The following is a 25,334-nucleotide window of genomic DNA, read 5'->3' on the forward strand; positions in this document are numbered from 1 at the left end:
GAATCCGCGGAAGCACAAAGTTATTTAACAACACACCTTTAAAGTTTAAAAATAAATTAATGAATTAGTGGACAAAACTAAGCATAGCAAGTTTTATATCATAAAGCAAAAATCTTGGATATCATCACATTAATTCCAAAATAATCTACCAACAAAAATATTATATTGCATGAAACCTCACTGATTAGGAGAAACAGAAGTCATTAAGAAATATACAATTGATCTATTTATGGTAGTACAGTTTCTTCAAATTTAATTCCCAAAATCCTAATACTATTACTATAAAATAAAAAAAAATTAAAAGGACAAACATGACTACTACAAAATTTATTCTTAATTAAAAATTATAAAGAAAAAATTTGTATCCATTTTGGTAATATAGCCAAAATTCGAGTTGTATTTCCTAGAGATTATTAAAACAAAACCAAGTTTAATTAAAAAATATTCTTATAATACATAATAAATATTTACAGTTATAAAAACGTCTGTACAAATTCAATATGTACATTAAACCTTCCTAATAAAAATAGCAATACAAACTATCTTATAATTAATCTCTTAAAAGTAATATTCCAGAAAAAAACTAAATTTAATAGGAAAACAAATAAATTGATATTCTGTAATCAGAATCAAATATGAACAATAATGTTTGGTAAAACCAAATGTCAGCAATATTATAGCGCAGGGTGCCTGGGGAATCGAAATGCATCAACTGTCTCTTTGGAATTTCACGTTGTGATTCCTGGTATACTCTGGTGCGATTTCATTAAGCCAGTCACTATCAATGCTCGTCAAACCTCTCAAGTAACATTTCGTTGTTTGTACGACTTCAGTATATATGACGCAATGCGGCTGTTGACCATGGAAATTGGAACTGGGATGAATAAGGGTTACCTGGCGTTTATCAAGCTGAAAATATTAAATAATAATTAACATATATTAACCATAACAAAATAATTACTAAATTTGAAAAGATAACATATGAAGAAAATAAAGAAATTTATATTATCTAAATACTTAACAATCCATAAATTTTAATCAAATGTAAAACTTTGATCCCGCTGATGTTTTCTAAAGCTTAATCTTAAAATACCAATTTGTTCAAGACTATGGAACTGTGAACTGAATTAATTATTTTTATAAAGATGCTATAAAATGCAACAAATCCTTATACACGATAAATATTGCTTCAGTGAATCTGCTAGGAGTGAAACAGGAGTTTATGAGTGTAATAAGCATTTTCAAATTACTTTAAAGACACTGAAAATGAAAAACACACGAGTCGTCCTAGTAGAACCAATGACAAAATGAAAACATTAAAATTTTTTAAAAAACTTGAGATTATGAATGACTACTGAATCGCTGATATTGAATTTAAAATTAAAATTCAAAATTAATAAAATTAATTAAAATAAATATGATGGCTGGAAGTTGCTCAGAAATTAAAATTGTTCAATTTTTCTTTGGCAAAAATAAATAATCCTGAAGAACTGTCCTTCTAGACAGAGACCAGAACTAGACAGAGACCGGAGATGCCAATATAAGTAGATATCTAGATTTATTGTGAAATACTGGCTACGAGCTTGTCATTCGAAACATTTGTTACTTGCTACTATCAAATCGCGTGAAAAAAATGAAAAATTTGTACTTCTTAATACGTTATAAGTAATAAGTTATTTTATAAAAGAGATGGTAAGTGGACTTGAATTTGTAATAACATTTGTCGCACATGTTCTTGCCTCTAAAACGACTGTTTTTACTCAGTAATCGATTGAATTTTCTCTTATGATGATTTTAATTCAATTTATCATCCAATCCAGTGTTTTTCAAGCATTTCTGAAACATTTAATCCATCTAGCATCACCATAAAAATCTTAGAATATTGAAATATACCGTAAAATAGCGATAATATTGTTTGTAAATGAAAACTAAGATTGATCAGCATTATATACATTTTCTTCAGAGAATAAGTTCAAGACACAAATTTATTGCATCACCTCCATATTCTATTCATTTCATAATTACTTGCCAATAAAACCGATATATATGTCTATATTAAATTGTCCATTTTGTACTATTAGATTATATTTAAAAATACTTACAGTGATGTACTGACGATCTCTGTGAAGTTCTGCTACATTCATAAATAGACCACTTAAAAGACATTTCCTAAGCTGATCCATTTCACTCCCACACGACGATCCTCGCATATCACATTTTTTACAAATCTCCTGTAAATTTTATATAGTAAACATACAATTTACAACAATAATCACAAAATAAAACTTACTTGTAATTGTGATCTCACTTCTCTAACATAAAGTATATTTCTCATATGAATAAAGTGCTCATGACACCATGTTTTTCGGTTATTCTGCCCGATATTTTCAAATTCTCTATAAACATTCAGTAAAGTCAAATGATCTCCATAACCAGAATTGAACTTTTGTCTAGCATCTAGTGCCTCCTCCCTTTTAGATGGAGGATTTAATAAAATTGATTCACTTGAAAGGAGGGAAACAACAGTTAAAGCTTCCTCCAAACAACCATATTTATCTGCAAATGTATATGTAAAATATTAATAGTTGAAGATAATAACTAGAAACTTTTACATACCTGCTGATAACAATATTCTACTGAAACGCGGATCTAAGGGAAATTTAGACATTTTCTTCCCAAGGCTTGTAAGAGCTATTGAATCGGTATCTTCTATGGCACCAAGCAGCTTTAATTGCTCAAAAGCTGCTTCAATAGACTCATTTGATGGTTTGTCTAAGAAATCGAAGTGCAACATGTGAATTCCTAATGCCAAAAGCTGTATGGCCACAGAATTCAAGTTGGCACGTTGAATTTCAGGAGTACTATTCTTTTTCATAAGCTCAAATTGAGATCTACTATATATCCTATAACAATGACCTTCAGACTCTCTTCCTGCTCTCCCAGATCTTTGCCAAGCTTGTTCCTGTGATATTCTTTGTACTTTTAAAAGCTCCATACCAGTTGAAGGATGAAATGTTCTACAATCAAATATTTTAGTAAATAAATTGTTAGATATCTAAAATTAAATTAAAATGTGGATAATACTACTACTTTTAAAATGTTTGTCTAATCAAAACTCAATATACCAATGCTTCTACGTAGGAGAGTAGTAATTGCATTTGCTTCTTATATTTTATTAATATGTATATAAAACTAGGAATTGAATTATGGGTTATTAGTTATTTTTACCTTGATTTTACCATTCCACTATCAATAACATATTTAATACCACTAATGGTAACACTAGTTTCAGCAATATTTGTACTAATAACAACTTTTCTTGTTCCTATTGGTGCTGGTTGGAATACTGCTACTTGCTGAGTACTTGGTTGAGCAGCATATAAAGTACATACTTTAACAGGAGGCCCTTCTACTTCAGGATCTTTCACTAGAACTCTAATTTGATGGGCACAACTCTCAATTTCTTCCTGACCAGTCAAGAAAATCAAAACATCATGGCTAAAATGATCAAGCATTTTATGTTATGTTGTAAAATAAATATATACAGACTCACTCTGGAGGTGCTGTGCGGTGTATTTTGAAAAATGTTGAAACACAAGCTGTTTGATAATTATCATGTGGCTTTACTGTGTAATACATATTAACTGGAAATGTCCTTCCTTCAATGAAAACTACTTGGCAGTTATTAAAATACTTAGACAAATGATCAACATCCATTGTAGCAGACATAATAATTATCTAAAATAAAGGTAATATTATTTAGTCTTTATAAGATTTAGCATCAATTACTTTTAATGGAGATAAATGCCTTTCTGTCCTAATTCTCTGAGCTTTTTTAACAATACCAAATAAAACATCTGTATGAATGGTTCGTTCATGAGCTTCATCTAATATAACAACAGTATATTCTAAAAGTAACCTATCTGCTATTGCCTCACGCAAGAGCATACCGTCTGTCAAAAATTTTATTTTAGTCTTTTTTGATGTACAGTCTTCAAAACGAACTGAGTACCCTACATAATCTCCTACTCCCATCTATAACAGAAACTATAAATATATAACTTATGCACCATGTGTTAATACTTACCCCACTTCCATATTCCTGTGCAACCCTCATTGCCACACTTATAGCGGCAACTCTTCTAGGCTGAGTAATAGCTATTTTTCCATTCTCCATAATTCTAGCAGCATTTATATACTGTGGGATTTGAGTTGTCTTACCACTGCCAGTTTCAGCCAATACAATCAATGTGTTATGTTGTTTAATTAGTTCAATTAGTTTATTCCGTTTTTCATAGATCGGTAAATTTTTTCTCTGTTCTTGCAAATTAACTTTTGGTTTCAAGGAATGACCATTAATATTCCCAAACGTGATAGCTTTCTTTGCAATGCCATTTGTCCCATTTTCTGAAAGCCTTATCCTCTTAGCAGGTGGAGAGCCTACATGTTTGTTTCCAAAATAAACCGGCGTTGGCTTCAGCTTCATTGAAATCTTCGATGTATCAGTTTTACCATTCAAGCTGTATTTTGAATCGGGATCCATGTTAAACTTTGAGGTTATACACGTGAAAACATCAATATGTTCGTTTATTTTAAAACGTTAGCACACTAATTTATAATAACGCAGATACGGCTATATTGATGGTTTACTATAGAACTATTTTTATCAAACATTATTCAGAAATTTATAATACTTGATAAACACCATAACAACTATACGTCAAGATAATGATACCGCGTTTATACTAGAGATGGAGAAAATATATCGTAACCGATATATATCGAATTTTTTTTCAGAATATATCGATTTAACCGATGATAAAGTCGATATTATTTCAAAAAAAATAAAACTTTTTAATGAAGATTATAAAAAAAACTTTTAATTACTTAAAATAAACATTTACAATGGTACTCAATATTTCTACTTTTTAAAATATTAAAGTTTATCGATATTTTTTTTGATGACAATATATCAATATTATAACGAAATATCTATATAGATATATTTGTAAACTATCAATATTTTTCCTGGTTGTTATATAAATGGATATATCGAAAAAAATATTTTTCAATTGACCAACATCCCTAGGTTGCACAGCGCCGGACTCAGGTAAGACATCCGAACTACAAAAGAATATGAACTACAAATTTAAAAAATTTGGATCATAATGAGATTTATTATTATTTTACATTTTTTTACAATTATTTTATCCCTTTTACAATTCAACAAATTGTCTTTTAACTGTTTAAATTAAATATTGTTCACGAATAATATATTATTTGATATACATCATAACTGTAATAATAATTCCAGGTACGACCACCATTAAGTAAAAAATTTAAAAACTAAATCTTTTAGAATATTAACATAATAAATTAAATTTTACTATTATAATTGTAAATAATTTTCAATATATAAGTGAATGTAAAAAAAGGTATGGAATTAAAATGTTTTTATTAAACAATTGCAATAAAATTAACATCAATATACAGAGAGGTAATATGATATAAAATGTTAATAAAATATATGATTAATAAATTATTTAACTAAGTTAAGACATATCTAGTACTATTAATAGAATCACAGAATGAGTTACTTCGTATGTATGTTAACGGATACAATTGAAATAATGTAGAAGAGAATGTACAGTTTTTTTGGGGGAAGAATGGCACCTATTTACATGTTATTAACCTATTTACAATATATTATAATTTAGCTGGGAAAGATTACTTTAAAAGATATTTAGGAATCAATGTTATGCATAACGAAATCAGGAAGATAAATAACATTGGAGATTGGTTAGGTAAAAGAGCGCCACTAGCCCCACCATCTTTTTTATTTTCACTTTCTGAACTAGTTTGTGCACGGAACTTAGCCGAGCAAATATCTCCGCAATCTTCAGCCTCACAAATATCGCATAAAGTTGATCTGGGGCCCCAATAGAAAACGCGAGCCCTTCTTGCTGTAACGTTTTAAAATTTATTATTAATATACTACCACTCATATAAAAGGTACTTACATGTGTCATAATAATCATAAATTACCACAGGTACTGGCCGTTGTTTAGCCACCTTATGAGTTCTATATGCCGAAACAGTGGGACAATACTCGAAAACCGTCAAATTATTGAAATACAATATGACTTTTGTATCTCCATGGCTGGTTTCAACTCTTTGAACGTTTTGAGAGACTTCCAGACTCGGAAGGGAATCCCTATCAGCAGTAAATCCGGAAGGTAGAGTTACTTCCATGACCGCCATATTGCTTAATGCAGTTCGAGACAGATTTCTGCTCACAAAACTAAATTAACACAGAAAAAGTTAAATATGGACGAATTTTATTAATAATGAATTCAAAATCAAATACTTACGCTGTACAAATTGATAATTGAAGATGATCAACATTGGAATTTTTATCCACCTGTGGATCTAAAGTGAACAGAGGCCATGGGCCAGTCACATTCATATTGTACTGATATGATACTTTAAAAATTCCGATGCCACTTCCTTTCGCTGTAATGTTAACTTCGTTTGATTGTTTATCAATCTGGAAATAACAATTCATTAAATGCATTATTCAAAAAAATTGTCTAGTAATTTGCAGACATTGTCGGACTCGAGACTGGAAAATACAGATTAATAGCTCCAAATCTGTCCAGGTTAATTTTGCGTTGCGGCGAATTGACAAAAACTTAATTATATCAGTTGACGGATACCTCAAGCAGAATCTGCTAAATACTTTGGAATATATCTCGATGGTAGATTAAACTCGAAAAATCATGTGAAATAAAAAGCAGAGCAAATTAGACTCAAAGTCATGCAACTACACTGATTAGTCGAAAGATACTCTCAACTTGATTTAAACTCAAAGACATTGATTTATCAGTCAATCATAAAGCCTACTTGGACCTATGGAGTGCAAATATGGGGTTGTACTAAAACATTAGACCAACTAGTAATCCAACGCACCCATAACAAAGTTCTGCGATTATTTGCTAAAGCTTATAGCTACGTAACCAACGAAGAGCTGCGCCATAATCTCGGAATCAAATGGATACACGAAGTGATCTAAGATTTCGCCCTAAAACATGAAACAAGGTTGCTAAATCACAGCAACGTGTAAGCAATACAGCTCCTGGACAACACGCAAGAAATCAGAAGATTGAAGCGAACCAAACCACACGATCTAGTTTAGTGTATAAGTGACTGCTGTATTAATCCCGTACACTCCTTAGTTTTATATTAATGCAAGTACAACAAAACAGTAGTAATAAATTAATTTTTCAATTAAGACTGTACTAAGCGTATCGAATGTAAGATGTAATTAATTTAAAAAATTAAAATCTACATCGATAATTGAACTGAAATATATAATATGTGTATATTTACAGATTATTTTCCTTAACATATCGAAAAACAAAATAGGACTATAAGAATAAGCAGTTGTTTATCCACATGAGAATCTTCAAAAGGAATTCAAAGTTAGAAATAGTAAATATAATATATCTTACATATTTTTCCGTAGATGCTTATCAAACAAATGCATTCTGAGCAGAGGCAGTAGAAAGTAAAGAAAATAATAAGAGACCCGCTTAGCGCAGAGTGAGGTACTATGAATTCTGTGGACTAAGGCAATTGATATACTCGAGAGGTTTATTTAATTTAAACATTTTTACCAATCAAAAATACTTGCTTTTAATATATAATCATCATCAAATCAGTTTTTCTACTATTTAGAATAAATGAGTAGAAACTCAATGATTTTTTTTAAACAAAACTTAAAGCAAACTTATTTATCATTTTTTTGTTACTGACGATATAATAACTAATTTACAAATATAATTACCTCTGTAGATTGTAGTATCATGGCAGTGTTCTGATTAATACTGAATTTTCCAGTTTTTCCTTTGTTATACGAGAATTCTAGTTGTAAATTCACCGGTGCTGATAAACGCAATACCATTCTGTATAACGCTTGCAATCCCAGGACCGTATCCCGGGATGACGTGAAGCCTCCTAGGTTGTTCTGTTGATTCACCAACCAGTTAAGAGCAGGCATGGCGTCGTCCAGCAAGTTTGCTTCCATGAAAGTTAAAATGGCGTAAGAAGTCATTTCTATGTCGAGTGAACGCGGTAATTTCGTCCAAGGATTCTTTCTTTCGTTATTAGGAACATCTTTAGCCCACCTATTCAAAAAAGTATGCAAATCGTTTAGAAATAATGTAAATGAAACGATACTCACCATTTCATGTCATCCTTGACCTTCGCTTTACTGTCTAATAAATTAAAAACGCTCTGACGTGAAGTATGTTTGGCTAAATAAAGAACGTAACTGCATATGGACACGGTGTAGGTGGACTCTGACTCATCCATGTTACGAGTTATATAGTCCAAACCTTTGTATATAGTGTTTGTATAGTTTGTGCTGTAGCTCCTCTAAAATAGCAATCAAAATAGAAAACAATTTATTTTCTTTTATTTTTTTTATGATTAATAATTTTTGTACAAATATTATAATTTAAAGTATCAATAATCTTCAAATTTCGTAAGACAATAGAGAATCTACATTTTTATTCTAACAGTACTGCAATGTGTAATAAACTACCCAATAATACCTAATAATACTCGGCCACATGTTGCTGAATCTCAGTATGAATAAATAAAACATATTCTTGTTCTCTTTCTTGGCGGTGATTACTAACTAAATTATAATTTGTAATCATACATTAGGTCCTATATTTATAACAGATTTCACTATGCCATAAGTATGTCAGGATTCAATACATGTAATTTTGGTTTACTGAAACTAACTTCAAAGCTATACCATAAAAACTTACGTTCCGTCAAAATAACAGTTTAACATTTGCGGTACGCGTTACCTTTCTTGTTTCATCAAAAGAACAAAACTGCTGACACTCATTATTAACTGACAGAGATTGCTTTAACCATAAGAACATGTGAAACGTGATTTCCACCTTCAAGACAAAGAATTTCAAAGAGTAGTTTCAGTTTCATTTTCAAAGAGTAGCAATTGGTGAACGATTATAATTGGATGACAGACAATTAGAGAATCAAAAAATCTTCAGTAAAATGCTACTTCAACGGTATGAAAGGAAGTAATTTCTGCATCCAATAGTAACGGATGATGAAAAATAAGATTTATTTCGAAACAACAAATTTTCACCTGGTGAAGCTCAATTGACTGCCAAGCCGGTCAAATTAATTTGTTCGCAAGATCATGTTCTGTATCAGGGGGAGAAACAGTTAACACTGATCAATATCGACAATAAATGATTAATTTGAACAGTGCATTGATGAAAAAACGCCCACAACACCCTCAGAGGCATAATAAGATGATTTTGCTTCGTGACCTATCAAAAAAGGACAGAAATTACTCGGAGTTGAAGTCCCATTACACCTGCTATGCTTTCCAGACTTGGCTCTAGCCGACTACCACCTATTCGCGTTGATGGAACGCATCAATCAAATGCGCTTTTGGAATGACATCCATAAATTGTCTGAGAGATGGGTAAAATGTGTATAATCAAATTGTCAATACCTTAATAACTAAAGTCTTCAAAAAATTAATTAACATTAGACACGGCCACAAACTACTAACATAACTTTCTTCAAATTTCATTGGTCATTATACACTTCATGACAATGATACAATGAATAGATATTGCAGATAATAAAGTCTATCGATTCAAAATTCTTCTTTAGAGCGGCTTGTTACTGATTAAAATGAATTAATGCATTTATTCAAGGCAGCAATTCATATGATCACCTAATACACAATATTGCTATTTAGGTGCTTCAGTGTAATTCTAAACGACCTGGTATTTTTATAGTCGGCGATCAATTGAATACTAGAAGCGCTATTCTTCAGTGAAAAAAAAATGGAGAGTGGCGAGAGAGAAAGATTGGCGTTGCGAATTTAAATTGCTAAAATTTAAAAAGGAATTTCTTTTTACATTGATATTTATACTTTCAAGAGAAACCAGATAATCTACATTTCTCGACAGATAGTAAAACACGTACATCCATAAGAAATGTAATTTATTTTTATTCATTTACATTTAACGAGATTGAGCCACAGCAATGCATGGTCGTGTATAAAATATAAATAATAAATATGGAACAAACATAACAGGGCAATTTAAAAGCCCCCGGCCTGACACATAGATGGTGCTGTTTGAATTAAATCCATATTTTTTTTTAGTTAGCCCCAACCCTCAAAAGATGTGTGTATAAATTTGACAGCTGACCGATCATTAGTTTGTGAATTATAGTATTTTGGGTTAAGCAATCTTGTTTATTGTAAAAAAAAATGGAGAAAAGGAAATTTCGTGTGTTGATAAAATATTGCTTTTTGAAGGGAAAAAATACAGTTGAAGCAAAAACTTGGCTTAATGTCTAGTTTCCGGACACTGCCCCAGGAAAATCAACCACCAAGGATTGGTATGCTAATTTTAGACATGGTAAAATGAGTACCGAAGACGGCAAACGCAGTGGAAGGCCAAAAGACTCCGACGAAAACATTTAAAAAATCCACAAAATGATTTTGAATGACCGTAAATTGAAACTGAATGAAATAGCAGACACTCTAAAGATATCAACTTATCATTCACGAATATTTGGGTATGAAAAAGCTCTGTGCAAAGTGGGTGCCGCGCGAGCTCACTTTTGACCAAAAACAACGACAAGTTGGTGATTCGGAGCAGTGTTTGAAGATGATCAAGCGTAATAAACCCGAGTCTTTGCATCGATATGTGACAATGAGTGAAACATGGCTTAATCATTTCACTCCGAAGTCCAATTGACAGTCATCCGAGTGGATTGCACACGATGAACCCACTCCATAGCGTGAGAAAGCGCAACAGTCGGATGAAAAGGTTATGGCGTCTGTATTTTGGGATGCGCATGGAATAATTTTCATTGACAACCTTGAAAAAGGAAAGACCGTGAACAGCGACTATTACATAGCGTTACTCGCTGTTGAAGGACGAAATCGTCGAAAAACTTCCGCATTTTAAGAAAAAGAAAGTACTGCTTCACCGAGACAATGCACCGTGTCACAAGTCAGTGAAAACGGTGGCAAAAATCCATAAATTGGGTTTCGAATTGCTTCCTCTTCCACCGTATTCTCCAGATCTGGCCTCCAGCGACTATTTCCTGTTCTCATATCTCAAATGAATACGCTGGGAAGCAATTTTGGTCGAATGAAGAGGGGATCGCCGAAACTGAGGCCTATTTTGAAGTAAAGGACAAATCGTACTACAAGAATGCAGAGGAGTCATCAATCACCCTTGGAGGGAATTATTTTATACACTACTTTATAATATTATAATACCACTACTTTATTATATTATTACTCACTTGACTTTCCATGAAGGCCATTAAAGTGAAAGCAGTAAGAGCAAGACTATTTCCATTCTTATTCTGTAAATCATCGTGTATAATTGTACCGATTTCTACAAAACTGCCATTTGTTCCCTGTTGTTTAGCCAACCATTCTAAAGCAGTGGTAATAATCTGGTCGTCAACATATATAAATTGTTTGGCTTGTTTTAAGGACAGAACGACATATGCCGTCAACCTAAAAAATTAATGAAGGTATTAGTTAGTTAAATCTATTAACTACCAAACTAAAACCATAGAATAAAGAATTTTTTTATTCTTTATTCTATTTTCTAAAAGTTTCTTTATTCTATGACTAAAACAACTCAAGTATAAATACAAGCACATATACAAGGGAACAAACTAAAACTGAGACAGAACCTTTTTGGCTGTATATATATCGTATTATCATCTTTGAATATTGCAGTATTTGGCAGCAATATTCTAGCCAAAATAAGAACTTTGTCATTAAAAATGTCGAGATATTCATTCACAGTTCTTCAGCCATGAATGAATACTGCGATATTTTGACCCAAATCATAACAGAAACATGCTTGACTGAAGGAAGCAGGCAGTCCGCATTGTAGGTTTCCTTCATATATAAACCCAACAATTTATAAGTGGTAATGGAAACGATGATTTATCAGTCCATACCATACTCTCCCAATCATCAAATGCCTTTTTTTATAAAGAGTTTCGAAATAACTGTCCTTCCAGTAATGTTAATTTTCTGGAGCTTCTGTCGTACTTTTTTGTCGAAACACCATTACTCAAGTGAATGTTGAGTCCTTTTGTCACTTTTGATCGATAGTTTTGGATTTCGCCTATAATGTTCCATCATGTTTTGTGTATGTTATCATTACTGTGAATACTGTCGTTTGTAAAACATTCATACACTGAAATATAACTTACAAGACTTGACATGTAAACCGAGCAATAGAATTATTTACAAGAAAGCTGTGTTATCAAGAAACAACAACATGTACTATAGTATTGATATAATTTTGTTTCTCCCTTGTATATAAATAGCAACAAATCAATTCGGAACTTACCATACATTTCCACTACTATCTCTTTCTCCAAATGGACTGAATGATCCGTCTGATCTTTTCGAGGTCAACTCCTTCTGATAACTTTGTTCTAAATAACTGAGAGCTTCGTTCTGAATGGTCGGTGTTAGCTGTTGGATATTCTTCAAATACTGTAAAATTATTATGTTCGGCATTACGTGGACCAAATTTTGTTCTCCACATCCAGTAGGCAACCTAACAAACCAACATATACATAGAATATTAATTTACGACAGTTTAAAGCACATCAACCTTATCAAGTTTTCCAGATGGATCATTGCGGCTCCCAGAAGGTTACCAACCGTTGATACCTCGACCTTTTCCGATTCCTCGATGGCATTCTTGGGTATGGTGAAGTTAATTGACCGTTTAAAGTTGCTGGTTTGTCTCATATCGATTAAAACCGATTTTGAATAATATTCGGTTTCTCCACCGAGCTAAAATTTAATATTATATTAACGATCTCAGTTGTACAACTGGCAATACAAAATACCTCTACTTGTAAATATTGAATAGCTATATCTTGGCTTCGAGGGGTATTAGCTGTAACTTTAATTTCAATGGAACCAGCTATCAAAGGAGTGATCATGAACGAGACTGATGCCCCTGAATTTTTGCTAATGGAAATTTTCTTTCTTCTATACAACTCGATCTCTAGAATTGTTAATAACTCTAACTGTATACGAAAGCGATTAATATTGACTCCTTACTCTTGGTGAAATTGACATCATTGGAAATTTCAGCAAATTCGAAATTCTGTTCGGTATTGTGAAGCGTGACATCGGCAACTATATCTTGGGGCATGTAATTATAGATCACGACAGGTACAGCCAATATTTCTCCTTTTTGAACGGAATAAGGCAAATCCAAAGTAACAACAAACGATTTCGCTACTTTTAATTTCTTGGGTTGATTCATCAGAGCCAGGCCCCTAATAGGATCCAGTGAAAAACCACTGATCAACCAATTTGTTAATGTTGAAGGAAGTTTTCGTCTTATAGAGCTTTTTCCTTCGTAACCAGATGAGAAGTTCGTGAAGAGCCATGTAGGAGCAATAGCCTTTGTGAGGTACACCTTGGGTTTATTCCAGACTGGTTTGGGTATTCGGCTGAAGGCGTACGGTCCTGCTAAAGGTGGTCGTGTAACTGAGTGAAGAGGGACGCCAAAACCTCTGTCGGGTTTCACGGTAGAGGAACCATAGAATACTGGACGTAAATAAATGTCTTCCACTGTAAGGAATCATTGAATGAATTTTAAATTGTGTTCGTACCTCTTAACTCAACTTACATGTAGGTTTATGTCTATTGATGCGGGCGTTAGTAAGTAAATCTGCTCCAGCTTCCTAAAATAAATTCTGAATATAACCAATTGTCACACAGCATAATAGTATTTTAGTTTTATCGCTAATACACCCAGTCATGTAATAACAAGTGGGGCAAAAGTCCCGATGCCATTTTGATTGCGTGCTATCTTGGATATGTGACATTTAGCACAGTATCGTTTTAACCTTTGTGTTATGTAGATGTCCAAATTTTATTCTCGATAAATATACGCCACAAGAACGAGGAGATATAGTAACAATATTTATTGAAAATAATCGTTCCATTATTTCCCCTCAGCGGAAATTGCGTCAAAAATATCCTAATCGTCCAGTGCCTCACAAAACCACAGTTTATCGTTTATATCGACAGTACGGTACGACAGCAGATATGCCTCGTTCTGGAAGACAACGGATATCTCATAACGCTGAAAATGCGGCTCTGGTGCGCGATAATGTTGCGGAGTCTCCAGAAACATCAGTTCGGAGATGTAGTTCCCAGTTACACATTTTTGCACGCAGTTTAAGGCGAATTTTGAAAACTGATTTGAAAATTAAAAAGTTTTTCGTCTGAATTCATAATGAGCGATGAATCCTATTTTCTTCTCAGTGGCCACATCAATAAACAGAACAGTTAGTTTTGGCCAACACAGAATCCTCCATTAATTCATGAAGTATCATCACATAAAACCAACAACAACAACAACCAACATATACCACTAAAAACAACTCTATGGTATTCATGCTGGAAATATCATTGGTCCCTATTTTTTTTTGAAAATGACCAAGGTGTTGCAATTACTGTTACTGCTGAACGGTACCAAGACATGATTTGTAATTTTCTTGTGCCTGAAATGGAAGAGCAAGGACTAGTGGAAGGTTTCAGCAAGATGGGGCCACAGCATACACAGCTCGTTCAACAATTCATTTATTGAATAACGTTTTTCCAAGAAGATTAATTTCGCGAAGTGGCGATTTAGCATGGAGAGCCAGATCTTCGGATTTAACAGTTCCAGACATTTTCTTATGGGATTTTTTAAAATCAAAAGTTTATGTGAATAAGCCCCAATCAAATTATCATCTTAAAGACAATACTCGTCACGAAATTGAGAAATTCAGCCTCAAATCTTGCAGGATGTCATGAGAAATGTCTTAAATAGTACCGAAACTTACATAGCGAATCGCCGTCACCATTCAGCCGATATAATTTTTCAATCATAACTAATATAGTAAACTGGTAAAGTCCAGATAAACTTTTTATGGAAACCAAACTTACTTGTCTTTTCTTTGAACCAAGTTACAGGCAATCAAAATGGTAGCGGGACTTTTGACTCACGTTGTAGTTCCTTGTGCTAACTTTTTTTTACATAAATCAAAACGCATGTTGTAGATAATATCGTAATTGTTCTGTTTGTACCATTTTAAACTATTATGTAACCAGAGAAAAAATATTTTATTTAAACTTTCGTCTTTTTAAGTTTTAATCATTATTTAATTATTTTTTTATGACTTAAGGCAAAAATAGTTAATTTATTCAGAGCCATTCACTGCTTTAAACGTTGAAACATAACTTTGTGTACCAATTTCTTATAACTAAAATGCTTTTTATATCCAAAATGACAATGTAAGCATTTAATTTTGTTTAATTTTCCATAAAAAATTAACAACTCAAAGTAATAGCGTTTTGAGATTAAATTGGTAAATAGACTGAGAAAGCAGATTTTGATGAAGGAATAAAATAATGTGTTAGATACTCTGATGTATTGCAGATTTATCAATAACCAATGAACTGCTAATTATCAACAGAGAATCATAAAATCACACCTCAAAATTATATCCAACTTGAAATTGAATTGCTCCTAAAATAAAGTAGTTTTTTTTTAAATTTTAAGATAGTTTTAGATTGTATATTAATAATACTAATGAAGATTACTCTATTTATGACTCTATGATTTAATCTACTATCAATATACAACGCTTTAAATTTACCTTTAAAAATATATAGATTAAGGACTAAATCCAAACCACAAGATTGGAACCACAAGAACACCAAAAGTAAATGGTTAACAAAAGAGAAATCATCAATAAACCTAAAAGACCGATGTGAATTAACATTTTATCTAAGATATTATTCTCCTATTTTTTAGATCGGTCAGATCGATGATCTTGATCCATGTCTTTCTTGGATATGTTCGTTACGTCTTCTAAATCTGCGGAGAACTCGTTTATGTCACATTGGACAGAGGGTTTAAGCTAATATATTCAAGATCTTAAACATTCCTAAACAAATATCACTTGAACTTGATCAATTTGATTATGATACGATTCATAATGAGTTTATTCATCGTTTTAAGATAACAAGATCAGCATATGGTTAAGAAATAATAGTTGTACAAGCTTAAACATTAATAATAACTAATTAGTTGTTTACTAGGTAGGTATTTTATTAACAACAACTATTTATAATAAATATGACTGAATTATTTAGTATCTTTAATTTTGATCTTTAATTTATATATCATATTATAATACTATACGATAATTTATAATCATAAATATAATACTAATAATAAACAAATATACTTACGTAAATTGCTGAATGTGGATTACTGGAGCCAGGCTTCCAAACAAATGGTATTTTGGAACTTTGCGTAATTAGCGAATATGGCGACCGGAGAGCTATGTCATATTTTTGAAGCTCGTCAGCGACATCTCGAGGAGTTATATCATAGCCCTGTCGTAAGGCCATCACATTTTCGTCAACGGCCATCAGGCCAATATAAGAATTCTGTCGAGCACGTACTGTCAATTCGACATCAAGTTCCGGTTCAGTCTCGTCAGTATTAATGTCGACATTGATCTGTAGCATAACATTAATTATTTTTAAGCAGACATTTAAAAATTAATTGTGGTAATAGTCACATATTTCTTAGATCAATCGGAATTTCGAAATACAGAAGCTGATACATTGGTATAGATTGATACCTTATATTATTCTTAGACCTTAATTTTGGGCAATGTTAACTTAACGACATTTATTGCTTCGACAGTACTAAGTTTTACAGAAGTTTTAAGTTACACAGAATATTTTAACCCGTGGTTTAACTGTATGGCAGTAATTCAAGAATCATATTACTTTCGATTTTTCAAATTTTTTTTAACGGTATACGAACTATGGCAAGAGTGAAATTCGTATCATATTATTATTATTATCATACTTATTCTAGGCTTCTAGGGAGATATTTCTTAGTTATCTGAAATTGTTGGTAGTTTTTACCGATATTAATTTATAATTTTTCTAAATTATGTATAAATGAAAGTAATAAATCGTAGAGAAATTAAAGGATCCCATAATAACTGTTAAATTAACAATAAACAAGCAGCAAACGGTACCAAGTGCTACTGAGACTGATATTCTCTTCTACTTGTATCAAGTTCTTATAATTTATAGTTATAGTCTTTTGCATTAAAATAACTAGACCAAGGCTAGGATCCATAACTAGGATCAAGCCAATGAAATTTAGTGAAAAAGTAAGAACAATTTGAAAAATATATTTTTGTTCCAGGTAATGTGCTAGGTGTGTATCACTTTGTAATAAAACAATATGTATAAAAAATAGTTCCAGTTAGCTAATACCACTGCACCATTTTGTAGCTTAAGGAGTTTCTAAACTTTTGCAGCCCATACTTAGTTCTAATCTGGGTGAGCCCTGGACAGTCGTTCAGTATGTGGCAGACTGACGGTGACGCAGGCACGGTGACAAAATTGTTGGATGACAAAATTGTGGACTGACAGAGAGTAGGCGGGCTCGAAGTCATCAAGTGACCATACAAGAAACGACAATGGCCCAATCTCAGTCGATTCAAAGCTACGGAATGGCGACGAAGGGAAGGAACGCGAAGAGAGGAGAAAAAATCAGCTTTAGCCTCAAAGAGCCTATTGTGGTTGGCCTCCTGGGTCCAACGACGTTGTACCTCGTTCTTTGTGAAACAAGAAACGAATGGAATAAGGTCAGTATGGGCACAAATATCCGTGATGGGGAGCGGATTTCCCAGTATACCAACGTGAGAAGAGATCCAGAGTAATCTTGTCCTGATCCTATTCAGATAGAGGGTACGGATGATTGACAGTGAGTCGGTGACCAGGGGATGGTTAAACTTTTGTCCTAGGAAACATTCGAGAGCATTTCGGGACTCAATCAGGATTACCCATTCTTTGAAGGATTCTGTTGTGATGTAGGATAAAGCTTTGAATATAGCGAAGAATTTAGCGGGCATTACATCAGGAAGCTTGAAATGGAATGCCCGGTTCTCCACCACAAATGCACTACTGAGCGGGCTGCGAGATTTGGAGCCATCGGTATATATGTACTTGCATCCAGGGTAAGAATGGAGAAGTTCACAGAACTTGGACTGAATAAGGTAAGAACAATATTCTCTTTTATAAATTTGATATAAAGGTATGTTTATGAAGTGGGTAAAGAAGGTCCAAGGGGGAAAATTGGGGTAGTGGACAGGGATGGGATGCATTTAAATATATTAAATATATAAAAGTATACTTAAACAAAAATATATATAAAACGAAAATTTATAAATGCATGAAACATATTTTTTTTATAAAAATACGTATCTTATTGAGGACCGTTTATTGACTTTTAGAAGAAGTATATTTATAGAAGAAGAATCTTTATAAATTATAAACTTAACATAAGAACTTCTACCAACATATATAGTTGCGTGTAATGAATTAATTTAATAGTAAGTTATACATTTTTATATATAAAAAGTGTAATTAATGATGAATCAATAAATAAATACTTACAAAGTTATCAAAGAGTCCATCAACCACAACGTCAACAACATCACCAACCAATTCTCCATCCTCTTTGATGTAATAAACAATCAAATGAGATACCGGAACCATGGCGTGTACTGCGGTGAAACGGAACCGAAAAACTTTCTCGTTATCAACTTGGAAAGTGTTAGTCAGAAGGACGTCTCCTGATTATGGAATAATTATTAAATTAATAGTTTTTTTGGGAAAAATATTATACTTACCCCGAGCAAATAAGACATAATTAATATACTTCATCGGTTCAGTACAGTTTACTACAACATCCACGTCCAAATTAACGATGGGCTTTTCCGTCTCCAAGTTAACTTGTAAGAAAATATTTCCATAAGAAACCGCCGCTGGTATTGGTGAAATTCTCTCTTTCAAGTCTTTGTATTCTGCCTGAATCATTAAAAACAAATTGTGAACAGAAATTATTCTATTTCGTCCAAAGCTTACCTCAATCCTTAACGCCGTAGTGTTCGTAACGTCAGTAGGTGTTATGTAATCTAACTTCAAAATGCCGTTCTTGTCTAACCTGTGTGTTCTTTCTTCGTATACTTCATCTGTTCTGGAGTAGCCATGTCTGATTACTACATCTCGTTCGTCATCTCTAAGTGGAGTACCATCATGATTACTTACTTTCACCTGAAATTAACATAAATTAACTTAATCAAAATATAAATATAATGACAAAATATAAAAATTCTATATAAGTAATATAGAACCAGTATGAAACGATACGGTGCCTTAGTGAAAAAATCTAGCTAATAGTACTTATAACATCTCTCAGCAACGTACGTGAATGATAAACGTTTACTTAAATAACTTATTAGTCACAGAAGTAACTAAAAACTGCCCTATTGCTATCGATATACATATTGAGGATATATAGGAAATACAAATTACGTATTCATCATCAGTCTATAACTAGAATTGATGTTCGTGCTGTAGGGCTTCGAATATCATTCACTAAATCTCGTCACAGTTGTGAACGTATGAACAATGTTAGTCTCCTATTTCTCAGATCTTTTTATGGTCCTGATCTATGTCTGTTTACGGAGCTATTCCCTGTGTTTTCCATCTATCGAAAATGTTGATTTCGCTATGAAAGTCTGTGAGAAATTAGGTAACCTTTTCTTTGACAGACGTGTCCAACTCGTTGTAACATCCGTCTCCGAATTTGTTTCTCAGTTGTGAACTGATTGTCGCGTCCTAAAGGGATTATGTTACATTTCTAATACGATTTCGGAAATATACTTGTAGAATTTGCCTGAAGTATTTGAGAGTTCATTTTTACTGACGTTAAGCTCTAACGTCTTGGATCCATACAGAAGGATTGAAAAGATAAGGTTTCTCTTCCACACGCTCTATCTTGGAGAAGCAAAAGCTCGTGCAATGAATGGGTGAATGTCAGCTTTTCTCCTTTAAAACTGATCCCAAGTCTTGCTCTAACTTGAACCTGCTGATATAGTAAAGATGATAGCAGGCGATCAGTCAATACTTTGTTCTTTTCCACAATAATTGTCTGTCATGTAGCAGCTTCCAGGAGTTTGTAACGGTACTTTCGTAAGATCTCTGAAGAAGTTTGTTTAAGAGTTTATTGCAACACGTTAAAGACCAAAAAGTAAATATATAAAGTTGATCTCTTCTATTAAAGTACGTCATATAAAGCGAAAAGTACTTTATCATAAATTTCAGCCAAGCACAATGAAGGAATTGCCTTGAAAAAAAGCAATACATGCACAAATTTACGTCAACATACCAAGATGCACTATATTAGCCTAATTAAGCACATAACGGACAATATTTTGTAAAATAGAATACAAAGTTGGTAGTTGAAGAAAAAATATTAAAAATATTTAGAATATCTGAACATTAATATGAATTATATAAGAATTACAGCGATCATATTTTTATAGAATATATGTTTACTAAAAGAAGTGATATGATTAATTAAATGAATCGAACCGAAAATAGATATATTTAAAAATAACAGAAATTCAGAACATAGATTTCATACTTTATTATTCCTAAGATTAAGGCAAACACTAATAGGATAACCATTAATATTGACTGAATAATATTTGCATACTAAAATACTTTTTAAGGAAATGGAAGATTAAAGACAAGTTCAGATAAAAAATTACAAATTACATTGAAAGATATATTTATCTGCTAAAGGGAAAACAATATATGAAAAAATTGAATCCTGAAATAGATTAACAATATTCCAATATAAGGAGAATAATCCATTCTATATTTCTACAAGAGCAGAATTTTCTAACCTATTTAGATTTCTACAAACATGTAAAAATATAAATATTAAGTAGTCTAATTTGAAGATTTTTGTTACATATGATTTAGGAACCCAGAACAAATATTCTTGCTTGAGAAATGAGAGCAATATGTTAGATATTGACTCGATATATTGAAGAAAATGTAATAGATGCTAAAATCTTTCTAAGTAAATTTTGAAAATGATATCAAACTCATCTCAAATGTACTAAGTAAATGCAGAAAACTAAATGCTGCACCCAATAAATAGATTTATGTAGCTTTGCAAATTAACAAAAAACAGTGAATGTTGAAAAGACAATTAACGATGAAAAAACTTTAATAGTAACAAGAGGGATAATTGAGATAGTTAGTCATCACCTTAACAATATGACAGCTACCCTAACCTAAAAATATCTTGTACCTAATCACTAATTTGAACTGATGAAATATATACAAATACCAATACAATAAATACCGATCAGTAGGAGTAGAGATATCCGACGTAAAAGTATATCTAATGTAGAATTATCTCAATCAGAATTGTATTACTTACATAAGCTGTATATCTTAATCCCGGCTTGAAGTAATCCGCTGTTTTGACCAAATCCATTTTATATTTATATTTGTGAATATGAACCTCAGCACTATTATTTTGTCGTCTTCCAGTAGGAGATTCTTCAATGGTAACATCCACTATAACAGTACGTTCATATTCATCATTCAACGCGAGATCATTTTCAATTTCAAAATCAACACGGGTGGTGCCCTCTACTTTAACAACTTTTCGAATGGGATTTTGGAAAATCGGTTGTATTACTCCTGAGTAAATGGTCGGATATACGGTAATGGTTGCTTCGCCTTTGACTTTTTTACCATAGCTATATCTAAAATGTTTTTGTATGTATGTTAGATATTGTATATAAACATGTATTACGGACTTACCTGGTGTCAATAGCTACGGGTAAAGTTCTTTCCCTAAATGTCAAGTGTTTAGGTACATTAATGTCGATGATGAACTTCGGTAATATGTATTCGGCAACCTCAATGGATTTATTGTACGTCTGACCATGAATGTTAACCGAAATGTTCCAGTTTCCAAGCACCGGACTATCGCTGAGTTTGATCTCGTTCGAAAATACGCCTTTCGTAGCCTCGATGTTTTTCCATTCTTTTACTTTGTTGCCTTTTCCATCCTATAATAAGATTAATAGGTATGATAAATCTAAATTCACAAAAACATAATTAAATAATCACGATTTTTTCTAAGCTTGAAATTACATAATAAGTTTAATATTAAGAGACCAACATAAAACAACTCTTTGCGAAATTATTTAAATTCAAAATTAAGAAGCAAAGTAATTAAACAAACTAATGTTTTATTTTCGCAAAATAAAAAACTAGAACTGCCTATGACGTCCATTTTCACCACTCTTCTTCCATGTTTGAGCCAGTGTATGAATCACATATTGAAAAAATAATTTTTATTATTTTCAACGTAAAATCAGTTTATATTTATTAAACTATTTCAGAAGCAATCCATGAATAGTCAATTTTCTATTTCTTTAACTTACGCTATTAAAGCCATTGAATTAACTGGTACCAGAACCGTTTCTTTCCACTAAGCATTTTCATGAATATTTTCCGAGTATATCAATAAAACAACTCTTTGCAAAATTATTTAAATTCAAAATTAAGAAGCAAAGTAGTTAATCAAAATAGTATTTTATTTTCGTAAAATAAAAAACTAGGACTGCCTATGATGTCCATTTTCACCACTACTTCTTCCATGTTTGGGTCAGTGTACGAATAACATATTGAAAAAATAATTTTTATTATTTTCAACGGAAAATCAGTTTATATTTATTGAACTAATTCAGAAGCAATCCACGAATAGTCAATTTTCTATTTCTTTAACTTACGCTATTAAAGCCATTGAATTAACTGGTACCAGAACCGTTTCTTTTCATTAAGCATTTTCATGAATATTTTCCGAGTATATCAACAGATGTTTTCATGTTTAATGTTGAAGATCTAAAGCCACACAGAAATATACGATAGATCAAAATATACATTTCATAAATTAAAATAACATTATAATTATAATACGTAATTAAAAAAACACGAGAAATTTGTGTCTTCAACTGATGTTACTGAAGAATGTTACTGGTAAACAAAAAGTATCTCCTAACGAATGTAGAAAACATATCAGTCAGGTTATATTCTTTAAAAGTTAAAGAAAAAGACTAAGTTAATTTATACTTATTTTTTCATATGATATTCAGTAAACAAAATTAAAATAAAAACACTGAGATTCAAATGAGTGGTGCAGTGATGTATTAAATTTATTGAAAAATAGAAGATATCAAAAGGGCATAAATTTAACTTAATACATATTCAAACTTAATATAATTCAAGAACTCAATAAATTCATTAATATTTTTGACAATATTTGAGAAATATACAATAATAAGATCATTTACCTGAATATGAATATTTAGAAGTTCATTTCGCACTTCGGCAGCCGGCTTTAAGGCTGGATTCAAAGCAATCACTCTAAACATTATGGTCGAACCCGGTTGGTAGACGCTTCTGTCGGTCTGGATGAACACCGAATAACTTTTTTCCACAAAGTCCAATGGAAAATCGGCTTCAAATTCCAATCCCTTTGTCCCCGATACGTGTAATTTGTAATCGCCATTTTTAATATCACCAACCTTAAGTAAAACAGTTATAGGACTCTATAGTTTAATATATCTACAATATGTAACGATTTTAATTAAAATTGTTAGCATTGTCTTGTAATGTTAAACTTTTTATTCTTAGTTAACACTTAATTTAGTTCAGAAAACTGAATGCATCTAATATTTATGTTTATTTGCAATAGGCTTACAGTTTTTAAGAAACAGATAAATAATATATGAAACATCTTAAATTTATTTTATGACAAAGAATTAATCCAATAGGCATTCAAGTCGAGAAGGATAAACAAGCAAGAACTATCTGGATTTGAGGAAAGAAGCCTGCCTAGAATAACACCTTCGATTTGGATGAAGTATTAGATAGATTGAAAATAAACAGCTTAGTTATTCACTTGAGTAGCGATTCTGAAAATGACACTCATTGAATTGAACTTTATGAATGTGGAATTATGATTCAATGCTGATGATTACCAAGGCAGGGTGATGAAAGTGGAAACAATTAAAGGTAAGTATATATTTAATATATTTTAACTATTGGAAATCGTATTGTAGAGTATGAAAACTTTATGTGCATATATATACGTGTAATTGTTCAGAATATACATGAGAATTTGGTTAAAATGTATGGGGAGTCAAATAATACTAAATTTTTTGTAAATATGGCCAATGCATTAAGGAGAATACAGCTATTAAATCTATTTAATCACGACAGACGTATACAGGTAACAACAGAACAAAACAAGGAGAAATACAGTGATGCCAAAGGAACCAGGTTGGTAGACGCTTCTGTCAGTCTGGATGAACACCGAATAACTTTTTCCACAAAGTCCAATGGAAAATCGGCTTCAAATTCCAATCCCTTCGTCCCCGATACGTGTAATGTGTAATCGCCATTTTTAATATCACCAACCTTAAGTAAAACAGTTATAGGTCTCTATAGTTTAATATATCTACAATATGTAACGATTTTAATTAAAATTGTTAGCATTGTCTTGTAATGTTAAACTTTTTATTCTTAGTTAACACTTAATTTAGTTCAGAAAACTGAATGCATCTAATATTTATGTTTATTTGCAATAGGCTTACAGTTTTTAAGAAACAGATAAATAATATATGAAACATCTTAAATTTATTTTATGACAAATAATTAATCCAATAGGCATTCAAGTCAAGAAGGATAAACAAGCAAGAACTATCTGGATTTGAGGAAAGAAGCCTGTCTAGAATAACATCTTCGATTTGGATGAAGTATTAGATAGATTGAATATAAACAGCTTAGTTATTCACTTGAGTAGCGATTCTGAAAATGACACTCATTGAATTGAACTTTATGAATGTGGAATTATGATTCAATGCTGATGATTACCAAGGCAGGGTGATGAAAGTGGAAACAACTAAAGGTAAGTACATCTTTAATATACTTTAACTACTGAAAATCGTATTGTAGAGTACGAAAACTTTATGTGCATATATATACGTGTAATTGTTCAGAATATACATGAGAATTTGGTTAAAATGTATGGAGAGTCAAATAATACTAAATGTTATGTAAATATGGCCAATGCATTAAGGAGAATACAGCTATTAAATCTATTTAATCACGACAGACGTATACAGGTAACAACAGAACAAAACAAGGAGAAATAAAGTGATGCCAAATGAACCAGGTTGGTAGACGCTTCTGTCAGTCTGGATGAACACCGAATAACTTTTTTCCACAAAGTCCAATAGAA

At 31.9% G+C, this 25,334-nt stretch overlaps 2 protein-coding genes across 3 annotated transcripts in view; both read right to left on the reverse strand.

Annotated features, from left to right (window-relative positions):
* Window positions 1-316: 316 nt before the first annotated feature.
* On the reverse strand, window positions 317-4,738 carry ath (ATP-dependent RNA helicase DHX33). The gene is made up of 8 exons (XM_076400650.1): window positions 4,088-4,738; window positions 3,790-4,035; window positions 3,554-3,738; window positions 3,229-3,498; window positions 2,617-3,017; window positions 2,291-2,556; window positions 2,103-2,231; window positions 317-909 (listed from the first exon to the last, which is right to left on the reverse strand). Exons 1-8 carry the CDS (start codon window positions 4,541-4,543, stop codon window positions 709-711), a joined length of 2,154 nt encoding a protein of 717 aa, XP_076256765.1. The 5' UTR covers window positions 4,544-4,738; the 3' UTR covers window positions 317-708.
* Window positions 4,739-5,438: 700 nt separating this feature from the next.
* The window catches only part of LOC143193600 (thioester-containing protein 1 allele R1), a 35,136-nt gene continuing 15,240 nt past the window's right edge, over window positions 5,439-25,334 (reverse strand). For both annotated transcript variants that reach the window (XM_076399919.1, XM_076399920.1), the window contains exons 3-20: window positions 23,383-23,616; window positions 21,845-22,095; window positions 21,456-21,786; window positions 19,082-19,270; window positions 18,847-19,024; window positions 18,611-18,789; window positions 16,376-16,648; window positions 13,758-13,812; window positions 13,181-13,699; window positions 12,964-13,124; window positions 12,723-12,907; window positions 12,453-12,665; window positions 11,380-11,599; window positions 8,243-8,436; window positions 7,847-8,186; window positions 6,372-6,547; window positions 6,021-6,301; window positions 5,439-5,963 (exon numbers count right to left, since the gene is read on the reverse strand). In XM_076399919.1, coding sequence (XP_076256034.1) covers window positions 5,728-5,963; window positions 6,021-6,301; window positions 6,372-6,547; window positions 7,847-8,186; window positions 8,243-8,436; window positions 11,380-11,599; window positions 12,453-12,665; window positions 12,723-12,907; window positions 12,964-13,124; window positions 13,181-13,699; window positions 13,758-13,812; window positions 16,376-16,648; window positions 18,611-18,789; window positions 18,847-19,024; window positions 19,082-19,270; window positions 21,456-21,786; window positions 21,845-22,095; window positions 23,383-23,616 — 4,215 coding nt within the window. In that variant the 3' untranslated portion in view covers window positions 5,439-5,727. The remainder of the gene's footprint in view (window positions 5,964-6,020; window positions 6,302-6,371; window positions 6,548-7,846; window positions 8,187-8,242; window positions 8,437-11,379; window positions 11,600-12,452; window positions 12,666-12,722; window positions 12,908-12,963; window positions 13,125-13,180; window positions 13,700-13,757; window positions 13,813-16,375; window positions 16,649-18,610; window positions 18,790-18,846; window positions 19,025-19,081; window positions 19,271-21,455; window positions 21,787-21,844; window positions 22,096-23,382; window positions 23,617-25,334) is intronic.

The sequence above is a fragment of the Rhynchophorus ferrugineus genome, unplaced genomic scaffold, assembly GCF_030347505.1.
Source record: "Rhynchophorus ferrugineus isolate W39M unplaced genomic scaffold, kcgeb_rfMv2 rfM3, whole genome shotgun sequence".
Taxonomy (NCBI): Eukaryota; Metazoa; Arthropoda; class Insecta; order Coleoptera; family Curculionidae; genus Rhynchophorus; species Rhynchophorus ferrugineus.